This window comes from Talpa europaea (genome assembly GCF_964194135.1).
Source record: "Talpa europaea genome assembly, chromosome: 15".
NCBI lineage: Eukaryota > Metazoa > Chordata > Mammalia > Eulipotyphla > Talpidae > Talpa > Talpa europaea.
In genome coordinates, this window is record NC_140083.1 from 5,653,417 (window position 1) to 5,671,968 (window position 18,552).

Genomic DNA, 18,552 nt, shown 5'->3' on the forward strand with positions numbered 1-18,552 from the left:
GGGGAGTGTGGCGTCTGAACCATGCTGTAAGGTGTAAGCAACGCCCAGAACCCTCTAGCACGGTCCCTGGCAGCAGGACGTGTCCAGTCATTTCTTTCCGATACCCAGCATTCCCACTGCCTAGCACAACGGAAAGCAGCTGAAAGCTCACAGGACTCCTGTGAGGTGCGAGGAATACGAATGTGAGACGGCCTGGGAACAGAGGACACCAGGGACTAAATCAAACGCCTTCAGCTGACGTGTCAGGAGAAATACCACAAAGCACAGGCAGTTAGGTATTACTGCTGCCCCACCCACAGACTCCCTGCAACAATAAAGAGATGACAAATCTGGCTCCAAATAAGTTTTTTACTGAGATCTACTGAAAATATTTCAGTCCTTAATTCAAAAGAACCTCAACTCAGCTGATGGTGGAACAAGGCAAAGGCATCACGGTGGCAAAAACACTGCCCACCTATAACCTGGTTGTCATCATTGTTTGATATCAAAACGGGTTCTCCACTGCTGCATGATGAGTACTCAGGGTCTCTGCCCCATCTTCTTCAAGGTTCGATTGAGCTAGAAAAGAAAAGCAATGTCAGAATTTTCACCAGACCTTCCCTAAGGTGTAAGGGGTCACCAGGTTGACCCCAGGCTGCCCCTCTGAGGTGGGGGGCGGGGGGGTCGTCTGACATGGGTGTGGGTGTCTACTCTGTGCGCGTGAAGTTGGTCCTCCACCTTAACCCAGCACAATCAGTGCACAATTCCACCCACCCTTTATGCTCAACAACACATGCCTGGTATGGATCTACCCCTTTCATAGACAGAAAAGGGACAAGTCGAACTAAAGGTTAGACTGGGTAGGGCTATACCCCATCCCACAGGGGGAGCCTGGGGCACAGACTAGTCTAGCAGGGACCTCTGCTGGAAGACGCAAAGCCCCAGGGTGCAGCGTTCCCAGCTATGGACATGAAGTGACCCACACCCTTGTAGTGTTTGACCCGCACGACCTCTCCTAGGCCCAGACGCAGAATGCACCAAGTCTGTCAAAACAGAGCTTCCTGTCTGCTGCCTGCAAGGAACTGGCCAGACCTGACTAGGTTGGGGCAGAACAGCCAGATGGGGAGGGGTGGGTGAGAGCAGGCATCGAATCCACCCTTATTAGGAAATCCTAGGGAGGGAAAGGAGAGTTGGCCACACGCAGAGGAAGATCTTGGAGAGAGATGTTCCAGAGAGGGCTGACACAGCAACTCCACCAGGCTCCTCCCCACGCCCCAAACCCCAGCAGCCAGCCAGCCTCGCTCAGAAACTTAAAGGGCCAATTTCATGCTTTAATAGAAACAGGTATGAGAAATAAACTCCGCACCCACCTCCTGACCTCTGCCCCCGCCCACACACCACGCTCAGACCTCTCACCTCCTCAAATTTGTGAATCTGCCGAATGAAGAAGTCCCCGTAGCGCCTGGCCACTTTGGTGTCTGCGATGTGGATCATGTCCTGTGGGAAAAGCAGAGTCAGAGATGAGAACGAGGTGAAGCAGCCATGGGTGTGCAAGTCATCACGAAGAGCAAGACGGGCCCTTACAGAGCCTTTTCAAAAGCAGGGAGTGGGGGGGCCTTCTGGAGAGCATTACCAGTTAATAGCAGCTTTCTTTCCAGATGGCTGAATTTTATTTTCTTCCTGTTAGCTCAATTTATTTTTATTTTCCAGTCCTTTTCACTGAACATGACTCATCTGACAATAAAATCATTTAAAACAGCATTCTATACTCTAGCACTGTTATTAAGGTTGTAAATGAATCCATTTTTAAAATTTGTTTAGCTCCAAATATTTTGTTCAACACCATTTCACTTGTGAATTTGTATATAATCTAGGCCACGACCCAAAAGCATCCTGAAATCTGATGGGAATTTTCAAGTCAAGGATGAAAAAATATAAGTGAAAACAAAACCCAGAGCATGGCTATTGGCCAAGGAAGAGCCTGAGCCAGTGAGAGGAACAAACCCAAACCCAAACCGCAATTGAAACTTTTTGATTAAAACAAAGGGAAAAACCCTTTATCACATAGGGGCTTTAAATCATTTCGTTGACATTAATAACATATTAATTTAACCTGAATACATCCTCACGGCAAAATTTTATTTGTAATAACCGAACTGCTACTTTGGAGAAGTGTTTTACTGAAGACCGCTGAGGGCGCGGTGCAGCTGGCCGCCGAGAGGCGACGGTGCAGGCGGGTCAGTGACACTGCTCGAGAAGGGACAAGGCAGGCACTGGGGAACAAAGTGGAAAAGTACTTGAAGTCGCTGACATGATTCTGCGGGAGATAAATCAGTTCATCCTGAAAAGCGTGATCTCAAACAACACCGGGCCCAAGCTGACCCAGCACCGCACAGTAGACACACCCCGGGAAGCGCGCTCACGCAGGAACTTGGATGCACACGCGTGGCAACGTGAGCAACAGAACCCAGAAGTGAAAACACTCTCCTCCAACTAATGAAAGGACAAAGCATGGTGTAGCCGCATGATGCGATGACATTCGGCCACAGCAAGGACAGCGTGGACACTCCAACCTGGATGAAATCCGGAAAATGCTCGACGAAAGCCACACAAGAAGGGTTGCATAGTTCCTGACCCCACTCAGCCAAGACAGCAAGAGCAAGCAAAACCACGGAGCCGGGCCCTCCCTGGTGGCGCAAAGGGTTAAGCACTGCACTATGAAGCAATCCACAGCCTCTGCAGCACGAGTTTGATCCCCGGCTGGCCAGGGAGCAACCCACATGGCGCGGCAGACCTCTCCTGTCTTGCCTGCTGCTCCCATCAGTGGTGTATTTCAGTCAGTCTGCCCGTTCTGTTCCCCACTCTGTCTCTGGTGAATCCTCTCAGTCCCTGCATCTCTGGCCTATACGAGGCTCTTGTATGCATAAATAAATAAATCTTAAAAAAAAATTTTGAAAAAAAAAAGAAAAAAAATCCAGGGAGCAAGGAGCAGGTGCATGGCCGCCAGGGTACAGGAGAGGGAGAACTGGCAGGACTGCTTCGGGTCGTTTCCTGTTGAGGTGACAGAACACTGGAATCACTGGCAGTTGAGACGGTTGCTGAGTAAATTACATCTAAGGGCCTTCCTGGTGGCGCAGGGCTTAGAGTCTTGGCGTTGCCGGGCTACTGCCAGCCACCGCAGCACGAGTCTGACCCCCGGCCAGGGAGATCCCCCCATGGCGCAGCAGACCTCTCCTGTCTCGCCCGCTGCTCCCCTCAGCAGTGTGTTTAGTAGATCCACCTGTTCTGCTCCCCCACTCTATCTCTGGAGGGTCCTCTTACCTCTCATACCTCTGGCCTGGGCCCCAATTCTTGCATGCATAAATGAATTAAAAAATTAGATGTCGGGGGAAAAAAATTACTCTAAAAAACTGTCAAGAAACTCAGTATTTTACACCAACGCACTTTCTGAAACAAAAATGCAGGATAAATTATTTTTTTTAAATCTCCTTAACAGTACCCACAAGCTGAGAGGAGAATAAAGAACTATTTGAGAGAAAACAGAAACCATTCCAAGCAAAGCACATCAGCCCCTCTACACTAAGGCCAGGCGCAGAAGTTGGGGTGGAGAGGCAGCCTGACAAAAGTGTCTCCTTGTCATGCTAAGACCCAAGGACTCCACCCTCAAAGTAAAGGCAAACGAGCAGCAGCGAACTGCCACCCCTTTCCTGACACCAAGCAAGGCTAGCCCAGCAGGGAGGAGCATGGAGAACAGCAACCATCCCTGAGATGCCAGGACAAAGCCTCCGTCCCCGTGGGCAGCAGGGCCTGCCACCTGGCTGGCCGGGACCACAGGTTTATAAGTTCAGTCGACCAAGGGACCAGAGCAAGAATATCACCACAGGCTCTGGGAAGAGGCAAAGCAATCCCCTCTAGGGGAATGAACATTCAGCCGGTGCTTTAGACAATACCAACAAGTAGTTTTTCAAGGAAAATGGACCATACATAGTAAAAAATAACCAAGTCCACAAGGAAACACTGCATTGTAATTGAAAAAAAAAAAGAAAAGCAAAAATAGAGTTGAAGAGATGAATTAAAATCAGAAAACAGTCTAAAAATTACCCAAAATATAAGAGAAATAAGGATGGAAGAAGGGCTTGGGAGATGTGGAGTCTAACATACATTAAATAAGAACTTCCAAGGGAGAATACAACAAAAATAGAATTGAAGAGATACTAAGAATATTCCAGAAAAGATGAAAAATGCCAGTCCACTGGTTTAAGACAAGCTGAAGTCCCTGTGAGGAGCCCAAACATATGTGAATGGAGCATCCTTACTACCTGCTAAACGCCCACAGCCGTGACTGCGGGACCGCAGGCGCTTGCCCGACGACAGGCAGAGCGCCCGGAGAGCCAGCAAGGGGCAGCTTACCTTATCAATGTAGAAGTCCACCTCAGAGGCGGACTGAAACTCGCCGTCGAGGGCGGAGATACCGCTGGTCCACACCAGGTTCTTCATTTTGTGCTTGAAGACAAGAAGCTGGATGCGGAACTCCTGCTCGGTGAGGTCCAGGAAGCCGGCCAGCTTGGCCACGGGCATGGTGGTGTACAGCTTGAGGAAGCTGCGGATGGTTGAGAGCTGGGCCTGCTGCTGCACCTCATCGGAAAACACCTTCAGCTGCTGCAAGAAGGGCTCCTTGTGGTAGTTGGGGTGCACGTTGTCGTAGTTGGGCACCACGGGTGACAGGAACTTGGGGCAGGAGTAGCTGAAAAGCTCCTCGTAGACCTGCGGGTCCCCCTTCTGCATGCGCAGCATCTTGTCCCCGTACTTCTCGCGCAGCTGCAGGTGGATGCTCTCGTCGATGCGCATGGGGTACATGGTGAGCGCGATGGCCAGCAGCGCGTGCATCTGCTCGTTCTGCTTGTTAATCTGGGGCCAGGAGATGGCAGAGGTTCAGAACTGCACTTCCTGAGGTCCTCACGACAAGCCCCTTTGTCTTGCACCGTCAACCTCCCCAGTCCTCCCGCCACTCAACTTCTGGCCCAATTCCAGATCCTCCTCAGCTGCCCTCTGCATCCTCCACTGCCCCACACAGGTCACTCCTCCAGTTACCCAGAAACCTCTGGTGGTACCTCAGTGCCTACAAAGACCCAAAACTCTATCTGGGTAATAAGGCTATACTCCTAGAATCTTAACACCCGATTCAACTTCTGTCCTGCCCTCAGGTCAAAATGGTTTACTGTGCTGATTTCTGGTCTCAACACCTTGCTCTGCCTAGAAATTTCCACCCCACGCTAGGCTTCTTGAACTCACCTTCCCAGATGGCAAACTGTTTGTGGACAGTAACCACATGTAATTCATTTAACACCTACAATCCAGTGGCCATTTAGCAAACTGTTGCCAAACAAACCAATGCAGGTACTATTGAGGAATTAAAGGAAACAGAAGAGACTGTCCCCGTTATCAAGGTGCTATCCTCTGAAGAAACAGGCACCCCAACAGACTCTTAAGAGCAGGCTAGCCAGGGGGAAATCATCGTGTTGAAAAACATATAAAATAGCAAAACTATATTTGGGATTTACCAAAAACTTCTGGCACAGGTGCCAAGGAGTCTTCTGGGCAGAGGCCCCTTACCATCTCATACTTGTATGTGGTCCTCTGGAACATACTCTTGGTCCTCTGGATGTAGAGGAGGATGTTGGCAAAGACGCGGATGGCATCCTGGTAGCGACGCATCATCAGATACGCAAAACCAACATAATAGTATGTGGTGACCTGGCACTCAGGCACGCGAGAATACATGCTCTGTGGGAGGGAGTGGAAGACACACTCATTCATCCCAGAGAGGAGAGGAAAGTCGTGGAGCTTACAGCTAGCTGAGATGGAAGCACTGGGCGCTCCCACCCAGAGGAAGCCAAGCGCAGCCACGTGGCCTGAGGCCTCCATTTCTAACCTATGATAGAAAGGAACCAGACCAGGCAACCCTGAATCTCTATCAGCTTTAAAACCGTCTACAGGGCCTCCCCAGTGGCGCAGCGGTTGAGCGCTGGGTTGCAAGGCTGCCCGCGGCCTCTGCGGCGCCGGTTCGATCCCCGGCTGCTCCCCGGCCACGGGAGGAGGGTCCCACATGGTGCGCAGACCTCTCCTGCCGCCCGCTGCTCCCCTCAGCAGTGTGCTTCGGTCCTTCTGCCTGCTCTGCTCCCCGCTCTGGCTCTGGTGAATTCTCTCACCCTCCTGTGCTTCTGACTGTACCCAGTGTATGTATAAACAAAACAAACAAACAAACAAATAAATAAATAAAACATGCCTCTATTAAAAAAAATTATTAAAAAAAATAAATAAATAAAAAATAAAACCGTCTACATCTCAGTTTTTCTCCCTTGCTTTCTACTCCTTGGTTTTTCAAATATGCCCGAAAAAGGAACAGAAAAATAAGAGAAACACATCAAACAAAAAGGTACCTATTTTTCAATAGCTAGGAAAAAACTACCACAGCTAACTGTAACAGCACCCGTATCATCTCAGAACTGAGCCTTATCCAGTCTTTCTGATTAGCGAAAGCTGAATAGTAAAAATCCGCCATTAGCATTCTGTTCCGCAAACAGAACCAAAGACGGCACAGCAGTTTAAATGCAAACGGCAAAGAGAAACAACCTTGTCCAGGTTAAGATTGTCCCTGTAATGGTTCCCCAGTTCTCATCTCCCTTCCTTCTCTTCTCCCTACAATCTGCCCTAACAAACTTCTCCCCAAGAAGCCGGCCTCCAGGCATAGGAGGAGGGGCCGGGCAAACAGGAACTTACCTTCTTGTTCAGTTCGATATTCTCCAGCACCTTGACGGCCTGGTAGTAGTCCCCCAGCAGCGAGTGCAGGCGCAGAAGTCCCACCAGGCTGAAGTAGCCCAGCATCTTGTAGAGGGAGTGCCTCCCATACTCCCCGGCCACGCTCTCGGGGTCTCCTGAGAGAGACAGAAACAGCCAGTGCTGCAGCAGGGGCAGGAGAACACAGACAAGCTTGACCTGTGAACGTCACTGTGAACTGTTTGCCGCCAGGCCGTACAACCTTCTGCAACAGGGAGCAGGTCTGCCTTAAAGAAATACCAAAACCAGCATGCCTGACCTAAGGCTAACCCTAAACCTACCAACAGCTGCGAGGAGATGGTAGTCCACTGTGGGGAAGGGTCCCGATACACCTGAGATTACGTGAGAGCCCCTCTTTTCACTAGGTCCTGCGAGGTCAAGGCTACTGTCCTACTAGCACTAAGCAGCTCTCTGCCTCTCCCGCCGAGCTGACACTGGCACTGGAGATGCAGAGACAGCGCTGGGTGAAACGACCACAACTTGGTCATAAGTCAGGCAACAAACTCTCCCGGCAGTCACTGAGCCCTTCACCAGCACTACAGTTAAAAAAAAAAAAAAATTTTTTCCATAAAACACCACTTTTATGTGAAAGAACATTTAACATACAACCATATACTTTGACTTGGGTATACAGCAGACTTTCTCTCAAACGTGAATGAGCGAGTCTGTTACACTTCAATGAAAACAATGTTTGCTGCCATCAAAATATTGGAGCTTTGAAGCCACAATCAGCAATTTTATAAAACTTTTACTTGACACTACAAGCCCAACAGTCTCTAATAAAGACTGAAGTGATGAAGTCCGAGGTTAAATAACAAAAGTGGTTTTTAAAAATTATAAGAAAACATGTCAACATTTGAAAATCTTTGGAAGTCAAGGAACCAGTACTTTTTGCAAACATGCTTGGGTAAAAGATCCACTGAAGATGCAGGCCAGACTAACAACCCTGAGTAAAAATTCACTGATTGGATTTCAGATTCCTCACTGCAACCAACCTGGAGGAAAGCACCACCTGGAGGCAGCTGAGATACTCTTCCCTTCCCCAACTAAAGTCTGCGAGGCCAGACTCCCCTCACTCTTCAACCTGAACAGTGTATTACAACAGGTTGGCTGTGGAAGCAGAAATGAGAATTCAACTCTTCGCTGAAGTCAGACATGAAAGATCTGTAAACACGCCACTCTTCTAACTGAAAAACATTTCTTACAAAGAGCAACTTTATGATTCTCAATCTTTTAAGAATATAAAGTGATCCTGACACCAAAAAGTTTGATCTCTTACTGAACAGAAGTCCTGGAGATGTAGAAATGTTGACAAAGTCACACCTCAGGAAGCACTGGTGCAGCCTGCCGGCCAACAGACTTCCCGAGCTCAGCAGCCCCTCAGCTCAGCACTCAGGCTACGGCTCACACCCAACGCCACGGAGTAGCTGCAGCCGGGCATCTCCTAAGAGGCGGCACCTCCCCCGCGCTCACGGCCCACAGTCTCCACTGAGGTGGGCCGGAGGGCCCACGGCACTCACCTCCACTCGTGTACACCTCCAACTGCCGGTTGATGTTGGACTTGTCCACCAGGGAATGAAGGACATTGAGGACACTGTGAACGTTCCAGATTTTGGGATTGGAACGAAGAAAGTCAATCTCCTCCTCTGACTTCTTTGCAGTCTTACAGCGATACTGACTAAACGACTGAAACTGGAGAGGAAAAGGGCAAGATGGAGCATTGGCCCAGAACCCAGAGTGACAGCCGCGCGCACAAGGCTGAAGGTGGGCGGTGTCCAGAACTCCGGGCCGGGGAAAGGCAAGGGTTTGACTGCTCTATCTACAGATGCCAAGCCCCCTGTACATTATTATAATTATTTTTTGTAGGACCCTCGCCAGTGGCCGGGGATCGAACTGGCGCTGCAGAGGTTGCACGCAGCCTCGCAACCTAGCACTCAACCACTGCGCCACCAGGGGAGGCCTTTGTACATTATTTTTAATTTCAAGAAGCTATCTTAGGGCCTCCCCTGGTGGCGCAGGCGGTTAAGCAGCAAGCTGTGAAGCTGTCCGCAGCCTCTGTAGCACCAGTTCTATCCTGGCCGGCTGGCTGGCGAGGGTCCCACATAGCACAGCAGACCTCTCCTATCTCGCCCTCTGCTCTCCTCAGCAGTGCATTTCGTCCGCCTGTTCTGTTCCTCACTCTGACTCTGAGTGAATCCTCTCACACCCTCCCCCCACCTCTGGCCTGTACCCCAGTTCTTACATGCATAAAGAAATCTTAAAAAAAAAAAAAAAAAAAAAATCGGGCCTCCCCGGTGGCGCAACGGTTGAGCGCTGGGTTGCGAAGCTGCCCACAGCCTCTGCAGTGCCGGTTCGATCCCCGGCTGCTCCCCGGCCACCAGAGGAGGGTCCCACATGGCGCGCAGACCTCTCCTGCCGCCCGCTGCTCCCCTCAGCAGTGTCCTTCGGTCCTTCTGCCTGCTCTGCTCCCCGCTCCGGCTCTGGTGAATTCTCTCACCCTCCCGCGCTTCTGACTGTACCCAGTGCTTGTATAAACAAAACAAACAAACAAATAAATAAATCATAAATAAATAAAAATGCATGCCTCTTTAAAAAAAAAAAAAATCAAGGCACAACATGATTAATTTGCTTAAGGTCCAGGGTTAGTGACTAACAAAACTCGAGCTTCTCCCTCACTAATCTAATGGACACACGGCTCTGTTCCTCATGGACCTTCAGCAACAGTGCTCTCGAGAAAGTAGTATTTCTGTTTTGACCATGTTCTACTTTATTCCAATCTAGTAGATATCAAGTAACCACTCCCTCAACTGAGAGATACAACATTTCTGTTTCACAGGTGAGGAAAGTGAGGTCTGAAGAGCTTCAGCAACAAGTGACTGTTATGAGCACACCGGGGTAGCCCCCAATTCTCCCTACACCAAAGCCTGTGGATGAAGCCTGTGGCATTTTCCTGCCAGGTCACCTCTCGCCTTCAGGTAAGAACTTGGTAAAGTCCTGAGTTCAACTAACCTGACTTCCAAGTTCCCTTCTGGAGATCTCAGACATCACTGACTCCAGAAAACCACAACAGGGGAAATCACTGCCATGGAATACTTTGCATGACATGGGGACATTTTTATACCAGGTGTCTTGTTAACAACAGAAAAAATGGCTAACACCTGCTCCTTGCTTGAACCAATCATTTCAAATCATGGCACGGTTGATCAAATACCTGGTAGATGAACTCATCAATTATATCCCAGAGCCACTGGTTGGGCAGTTCCAAGGGAGCAGGGCCATCGGCATCTGCAGGGACCACAGTAGTCAGTCTCAAGGCAACGATAGTGCTCATCAGTAAGGCTACAGAGGCATTTTATAATCTCTCCCTTCAAAGGACTAAATCATAAGACCACCCCTCTTCCCACCTGCACACTGAAATTCTGCTACAAAGGCTGCAGGTCAAGCCTCGGCCTCCTCATAACCTCACTCCCGGGCCAAACCTCAGACTCACTAAGAATGTAGTTGAAGAGATTGCAGTAGTTGTAATAGGATTCAAACCTCTGCTCCAAGGAGGGTCCCCCCTATAGAGAGAACAGAGACATCAGAACACGGATATTTTCTTAAATGTGCTTTACTCATGGCCTACCATGAAGCCTGAAAACAGGTGCAAATAAAATTGCCCTCTCCCCATTATGCAAAGAATACTCGAGTGAGTGGGAAGACAGTAAGCGCCATGGAAGGTCAAAGGGGCCCTATATACAGAACAAGGGCCAGATTCCATGGCGGCAACCGTAGCCACACACAGAAAGGCATCTGGAAAAGCACCAGAGAAGGGAAAGTGTTTCAGGAAAACCAGTACTAATTAGTCATGGCGCCTGAAGGCTGGGGGTAAGAGCAAACGAGGCTGCGCTGGCTACAGTCGGCCAGGAATGTGGAGGTCTTTCAGTGTCAGACAAGGATCTAGGTCAACGGGCCAGCAAATCCACACCACCTGGGGGTTCTGATACCAGGACCCTAAGAAGCCATTTATACAGCTGCCTGGATTCTTAGCCTACCCCCACAGTATCAATGAGGGGAAGTAGGATGGCAGCATCTTTACTTTTCATTACATAAGGGAGCCAGAACTCTCACTGGGACGCCAGGACACAGCCCCTGTGAGACGGTGGCATCAGGAACTCCTACAGCTACCACCACGATGGCAGCTCTGTGCCAAGGCAGGCATCAGTTCAAGTAGTCCTTAGAGGGAAGAGAGGTGAGGTATGCATGGACGCATGCACATATGCGCACCCGTACACTCTAACAACATGTCAACAACCAGGCACCAGATTATAGCAGTGAATAAGAAAAAGCCTATGCCAAATTAAAAATACAGTGTCAGCTAGTGTTTTCTGCTCCGAAGTGCCACTAAAAATGGCCAGGAGTTTGGGAGAGGGAATGCTATAAGAAATGAGACTGGGAGCCAGAAGCCAGATTAAGCAGGACCTTTACTAAGACCTGGGATTTTATTCTAAACATGACGGGATGCTCTGGTAGGATTGTGAGGGAGAGATCTGATGAGACTCTGCTTTGAAAGGGTTGAGAATAAGTTTAATTGGGCAAGAGTGGACACTGACACCAGGTGAATGGCCATATAGAAGTTTAGGCAAGAGAAGATAATGACCTGAAAAAGGGCAGCAGCAATGGCGGTGACAGGAAGTAACTGATTTCAAATAATATGTTGAAGATAGAGCTGAATAGGGTTTGCTACAAGGCAGATGTCAAGTGAGAGCAAAGTCAAGAATGCCAAGGTTTTCAGTCTAGCTGAACGAATAGTGGCTCCATTTATTGAGATGATACACCCAGGAGGAAGAGGTTCAGAGGGAAAATAAGAACGCGTTTGGGGCATGCTGAACTTGAGAGGACAACATGACAGTCAAGTAGAGATGCTGGCAGGTAGCTGGATATACAAGTCTGGAGCTAGAGACAGGCTAAAGATAGAAAAGTTTATGTCATTGGTTATGTAAAGAATACAGACGGTGTTTTTAAGAGACCTGGGGTACTCTGGGCCTCCCTGATGGCGCAAGGGGTTAAGACACAATCTACGAAGCAATCCGCAGACTCTGCAGCACGAGTTTGATCCCCGGCCGGCCAGGGAGCAACCCACATGGCGCAGCAGACCTCTCCTGACTCACCCGCTGCATTTCAGTCGATCTGCCTGTTCCGTTCCCCACTCTGTTTCTGGTGAATCCTCTCACCGCCCCCCCCGCCACCTCTGGCCTATACCCCAGTTCTTGTGTGCATAAATAAATCTTAAAAAAAAAAAAAAAAAAAGAGAGACATGGGGTTCTAAACTTTAGAAATCAAGAAAAGAAGATTCGAACAAGTGCCCAGAGTCAGGAGAATGTGGTAGAAAAGACGCTGGTGTCACAGTAAGACACGCCTGGTCTCAAGGATTTGTGCCACTTCCTAGCTGCATGAATTTGAGAAGCAGCAACCTCTTTGTACCTCTGTGCCATCTGTGCAGGGATGATGTGAGGATCAGAGACATGTACATGTGTGGAAGGGCCAAGCACTGCACCTGGCACAGAGACAGCTTCATGTAGGTCTAGAGGGCAAGAGGCCCAGTGACAATGCAGAGGCAGAAGGCACTGGAGAACAGTAAAGATGGCAGCCGGCAGCCCAGAGCATGTGACGGGTGCTCAGTCAAGAACTGCGGGATGGAGAAATAAGAAAGGGACAGGCTCTGCAGCGTTATAGTTTGTCTCAGACAGATGCTCAATGCTCTGCACTCAGCCATTCCCCCCATCGCCTCTTAGGAGAATGCTGGGAAACCTGCAGCTCCCTCTGAAGACATTGAAGCAACATGAGCTAATGACTGTGACCCGGGACAACAGCGGCAGTTTAAAACCTGCCAGCAACATTTAGACACTCACACTGACTTTGGCATATATGTGCCTGTAGTACAATTCTTTGTACAATATCAGGAAAACAGCATCTGAAAAAGAAGGCAGAGGGAGAAGGGTCCTTTAGTAATCCACAAAACTAGATCTTCTGCCAGTCTTGGTCCTTTGGGGAAATAAAGGAATAAACACTTTAAAGACTAAACAACATTTAAACTCTAAGATTTATACCCCCAGGACACAGGCATCGAGAAAATTCATTACTTTTTATTTTACTCATTCAACCTCTTATCTCATCCAGACTTGTTTCCCTTCAACTAGACTTTTGCCATCTGGTTGCTTAAATACACCAGCACCTAAGTAAACAGCAATAGCGCCACGAAGGCACTGACACTATCGAAACTGCAAATACATGGATTATCCTTGACTTAGAAATCTTACTTTAAGCAACTTATCCTACTACTATTATACAACCTGGAAAGAACAAAGGGAAAAATCATGCTGGCAGCAGGAGAATTACACAGCCCGTCTCGTCTGAAACCACCGTCCTTAGGAAGCCCTGCCAGAGAAGGTGGTCCCCAGCTGGTAACTGGGAACCTAGATAAGCTTCTCTGGTACTTCCGGTGTCACAATTCCTAGTGTGAGAACAAAGCATACTCCATGCAACCCCATGAAACCCCATGGCTTCCTCTGGACTTCATCCTTGTCCACCTTTTCCCTGTGATGATTTTGCTCTGTAGCCTTTTGCTGGGCACCCTCATAGCTGTGGGCAGAACTATACGCTGAGTCCTGTGAGTTCTCTTAGCAAATCACCAAGCCTGGGAGGTAGTTTTGGGAATCCGGGGCATGCAGAATACTTTCTAAAAGCTAACTTGTTAAAAAGAGGGCTAAAAATATTTTATTCTATGAAAAAAGAAATTATTCCTTTTTGTTTAAACATGCACAGAGTATCACAGAAAGGATAAACCAGAAAATGTTAATACTAGATGTTTCCAGAGAAGAAGTAAAATTGAAGGCGTGGGGATAGGAGTGAAAGATTTTACCAAATCTTTTATACTAACATTCTGTGAAACCCTACCTGTCTGTCTCTGTCTCTGTCTCTGTCTCTCTCTCTCTCTCTCTCTCTCACACACACACACACACACACACACACACACACACACACACACAGAGAGAGAGAGAAGACAGCTACTGCTCTTAGTATACACGACATTACACCTTCAGAGGCAAAATATTTAACAGAGCATAAAGTCTGAACACAGAAAATAATCTGACAGTGAGTTCTAAAACCATAATGATGATAAAAGTAGAAACTAAAAAAAAAAATGTTAGCTATATCAAGTCTGGTACACTGAAAAATACACAACTCTGCTGAAAGAAATCAAGGGTGCAAAGAGGAATGGGGAAAGAACGGTCTTTTCCGTCTTGTGCCAGACGGATCTCCACACACACAAGCCTGAGGCAGATCCTCCTCCTTCACACCACATGTAAGAAACCATCAGAAGATTTGACAGTAGGAAGAGGCCAGACATCCCATTTCAGAGTGGTTGTAGTGACCCCCAATACTGCACAGAGAAATGGAAACAAAATAAGACAAAGATCTTAGACTTAACTTTTACCATATGTGATAGAGCTGTCCCCTCTTCATATTTTATTCAGCCTTAATCAGCAAGTTATTTAGAAAATGAAACGATGAGCACAACAGACACAGACCATCCTGAGCTTCTGAACAGCCCCCAGTCATAGGATCCCCTCCAGCACACGGAACAGAGTTTCACACCTACCGTTGCCAACCTGTGGAGCAATAGCTTCAGCCTCAGGCCAAGGTGTATTCTTGAAAAATCTTTCGGTCAGTTTAGTCCAGCTGAAAACCAAGCAGAAAAATTTGAGAATTTTAAAACAGGAAAGACCTGAGAGCAGCGCTCACATTTCACAGGTAAGGACTCAAGCTCATACAGGACAAAATGTCCCCAAAACAGAATCGAAGCCAGGGCCCTCCATGGCCACAACTTTTCTCAACCCAACTTCTACAGCTGACACAACTTTCGTTCTTTAACTTATGCTCCATATTCATTTGATGCTTTTATATATTGTAAAATGATGACCACATTAAATGTCATTACAACCATCATCATTCCTAATTACCAAAAATATTTTTTCTGGATGCAAATCAGAGAGCCTATCTTAACACAGTGATGGGTATCATAGGTACCCACCAAGCTCTTCAAGATCATCTCCTGCCTGAATGCCATGAACTTTAGCTATATTTAAAATACGGAATTTAAATAAAATATGGGATTTAGAAGACATAGTATGGAAAAATAAGTTAAAATCTCATTAAAAATTTAAAGTTACACAAAGTATTTTAGATACAGTGAATAAAATTAATTCTCTATAAATCAATTTCTCTTATTTCCACATAGTGATGAAAACACTTGGTTACATAAGACTAGCATTATATTTCTGGTGGACAGCGCTGGCCTTTATGCTTCTAACCAAAAGACTTCAGGGATGAAGAAAATACAGTTCAAGGAATTAACTCTTACTCACTGACCCAATAAACCTTTAATTATTGCTTTGTCCACCCATACCTCTATTTCCTTGGTGAAGACTTTCCTGACTACCCCAACCACAACTGACCTCTCATCCAATGTCCATTATCCTAGAACCACCCCTCAGAACCTTAAAGCTTGTTATGCATTGAGAAGTTGTATGGTTTAGGGGCCTCCCTGGTGGCACAAGGGGCTAAGCACCGCACTATGAAGCAGTCCACAGCCTCTGCAGCACGAGTTCAATCCCTGGCCAGCCAAGGAGCAACCCGCAAGGCGCAGCAGACCTCTCCTGACTCACCCGCTGCTCCTCTCAGCAGTGTACTTCGGTCAATCTGCCTGTTCTGTTCCCCACTCTGTCTCTGGTGAATCCTCTCACCCCCCGCATCTCTGGCCTGTACCCCAGCTCTTATATGCACAAATAAATGTGTTTTTTTTTTAAAGATTTAGTTTTATACAAGAGCTGGGGTACAGGCCAGAGGCGCAGGAGGGTGAGAGTATTCACCAGAGACAGAGCAGGGAGCAAAACAGGCAGACAACAGAAATACATTGCTGAGGGGAGCAGTGGGCGCGACAGGAGAGGTCTGCTGCGTCGTGTGGGATTCTCACCAGCCGGCGGGGATCAAACTGGCACTGCAGAGGCTGCAGACAGCCTCGCAGCGCGGCACTCAACCCACTGCGCCACCCGGGAAGCCCAAATAGATCTTTAAAAAAAAAAAAAAAAAAAAAAGTTGCATGGTTCATTTTAGAAATTAGGCTCTTCTATCAGATTATGCTGGTTCAAAACTTAGCATACCCACTTCACTAATGATGTGACCTATCCTTCTTACGCTTTGTTTCTTTACACATAAATGAGAAAAACAATAATAATTACTTTACTATGTAGGGTAAATAAGTAAACAGGAAAAAACCTCTGAACACTGCCTGATCTATACGGGCCATCTACATTGATGTTATTATAGTTATTGACAGCAATGTTATCATTTTGGGTCTTGTACAAGTTTTGGGGAAAGTCCAGTACATTAACTTATCTCTAGCCCAAAGTAGTCACAGAAACCCTATGGGCAATCTCTTAACGAAAAGAAAATGATTAAACATCACCGCTTTTTGTGTCACTAAACCACTCCCCTCCCCTCCCTGGAAAGGGTCATTTCAGTCACGGGCCAGTACCTGTTTTCATAGATGTCCTGGATCTCATATACCTTCTGGTCAATGACATCACTAGAGACCCGGCTGGCCTGTAGCTCATACACCTTCTGGTCAATCAAGTCTGAGACAGTTTTGTGGAAGTACTGGATGAAGTTTTTGATCACTTCAGGGATCACCTGGTAGGTCTGCTGTTCATACTGACGTTCATAAGCAAGATCCTGTTTTGGATCTCCTAGAAGAGGGTATAATAAATATGTTCCAAAGTGTTTTCAAACCCGCAACATAACACAACAAAAAAAGACAAGAGTATCCCCCAACGTGAACTCGAATCTATAAAATCAGGTATAATTCCCTTTTAAACATCCAGAGATATAATCCTCTCCCAATCTTTCCCAATCTCATCAGCTGGTTTCTTCAGAACATTTACCACTATATGAAAAAAACCTAAAGTGTAGGAAGGCAAGAGCCTTGTCTGCCCTGTACCCAGGTGTTTCTTTAGGGCCTAAAACAGTTACCTGCGTGTTGGAAAAGGGGGGATAGCGATGGAAAGGGGGAGGAAGTAGTAGCTACTTAATATTTTTGAATAAATGACTCATTTTCTACCTGTATAGCTTGGTGCGATTATCAAACTGTACTCAGTTTTCTCCTCTTTAAAATGGAAACAACATTAATTCATATGCTTTAGAAAAGTTTTCTAAGGACTAAATGAAATACTTCATACAAAGTACCCAGAGCAACACATGGCACTAAGCCTATGTAAACTCAAGGTTAACATTGCAGAAAACCTCAAAAACTTTCCCAAAAGTTTTCAGTGGGGCTTGGTTTGACTCCCTTTAATTTTCCCTAAGATTTTCTTCTTCAGCCAACAGTTGGATCAAGGAAACCACAGCCAAGATAGCCATCCTTCCCTTCTGAAACTCTCAGGCGGGCCACGAAAAAGGTCTGTTTTATTAGGCTCGACACCTCCCTTCAGCTGGGAGCTAGTAGCTGCCTCCAAATCTAAGCCATCAAGAAGCAGTTTCTAACAGGTGCCCCTGAGAGCTGTTCCAAGACACTCATAAAGGTCCCAGTCCCCGGCTGCCAGACAAACCCATGTTCTCACCTGTGTGCATATCATAGTCGCTTGGGTAAGCATAGGGGTCATAAGCAGCCTAGTAAAGAGAGACAGACAAACAGATACAGTAATCAATTCGTGAATCCCAAACGCTCTTTCTCCGGTCTGTGTGCCCAGCAGGGGACTCCAGAGGCAAAGGGGGGCGACAGCCCCTGTTATAGGGCAGCCGGTCCCAGCCACCTTCCCTTTGGTGGTGATGGGATTTGGAGTTTCCAGTGTCTGGCTTTGGCCTGGGGTGGGGGTGGAGTCCACAAAGCCTGTATGGAATTAGCTTTAAGACATTCTTTTCCCCCTAACATCCCTACGCTGACAACCCGCAAGCCTGCGAGAAGGCGAGTCCCCAGGTCGTGACCACACACGGAACGGGCGCACCACGGCAGAGCCCAGGGGGGTGGGAACCCGCGGAGTCGGCCCAACGGAGCCAGACCTGACGAGGAGCTCGGGTTCCGAAACACAGACCCCTCCGCCCGGGTCAGGGGAGGGAGGACGAGGGGTTCGGGGCGGGCAGAGGCCGGCGGAGGAGGAGCCGGCAGCGGTGGCCGCGGCGTGCGGGCCCCGCGGGCAGGGCAGAGCTGGCCGCGGCCCGGGGGCTCCGGCAGAGGCCCGGACACCGCCCCGCCGCGGGGCCCAGCCCCCAGCGAACCCTGTTTCCGTCGCGGAGGCCCGAGCACGCCGAGGGCCAGCTCACCTCGGACTCGTAGTCATCGGCGGCGTAAGACATGGCCGCGGCAGCCGGGAGCACGGCCGGAGAGGGAGCAGCCCGCGCCTGCGCATGCGCCTGCGCCGGAGGCCGGAAGTCCCGCCCCGGGGCTGGCCGGGAAACCGGAAGTCCCGGGGATGCCGGGAATGTGCGACAACCGCGTTAGGAGGCGCCTGCATTTTTCTTCCATTTTCAAAGAGGGGTGTTTGAAGGAAGGTGACGCTATAGGACGTGCGCAAAAATAAGGAATAAAGTAGTTTGGCATAAATCAGATGGACAAAGAGACACCAAAGTCAGGCCACGTGAAAAATAGCTGACAGCTTCCTAGGGCCGACTCTCCCCTGGAGGAAATTCGGGTGGGGTGGG

The 18,552-nt window shown here is 48.3% G+C and overlaps 1 protein-coding gene across 3 annotated transcripts; it reads right to left on the bottom strand.

Annotated features, from left to right (window-relative positions):
- Positions 1 to 301: 301 nt before the first annotated feature.
- On the bottom strand, positions 302 to 18,207 carry EIF3L (eukaryotic translation initiation factor 3 subunit L; the record flags this gene model as incomplete). 3 transcript variants are annotated; one of them, XM_084255175.1, is made up of 13 exons in its annotated part: positions 302 to 558; positions 1,396 to 1,476; positions 4,390 to 4,887; positions 5,593 to 5,763; positions 6,760 to 6,914; positions 8,337 to 8,508; positions 10,028 to 10,101; positions 10,307 to 10,376; positions 12,708 to 12,769; positions 14,459 to 14,538; positions 16,394 to 16,604; positions 17,475 to 17,523; positions 18,175 to 18,207. In XM_084255175.1, the coding sequence occupies 13 exons, from the start codon at positions 18,205 to 18,207 to the stop codon at positions 520 to 522; spliced, it is 1,695 nt and encodes a 564-aa protein (XP_084111301.1). In that variant the 3' UTR covers positions 302 to 519. The 3 variants fall into 3 exon arrangements, with proteins under 3 accessions (XP_084111301.1, XP_084111302.1, XP_084111303.1); XM_084255176.1 differs by lacking the exons at positions 10,028 to 10,101; positions 10,307 to 10,376; XM_084255177.1 differs by lacking the exons at positions 14,459 to 14,538; positions 17,475 to 17,523; positions 18,175 to 18,207 and having other exon boundaries at positions 16,394 to 16,775.
- Between the last annotated feature and the right edge of the window lie 345 nt (positions 18,208 to 18,552).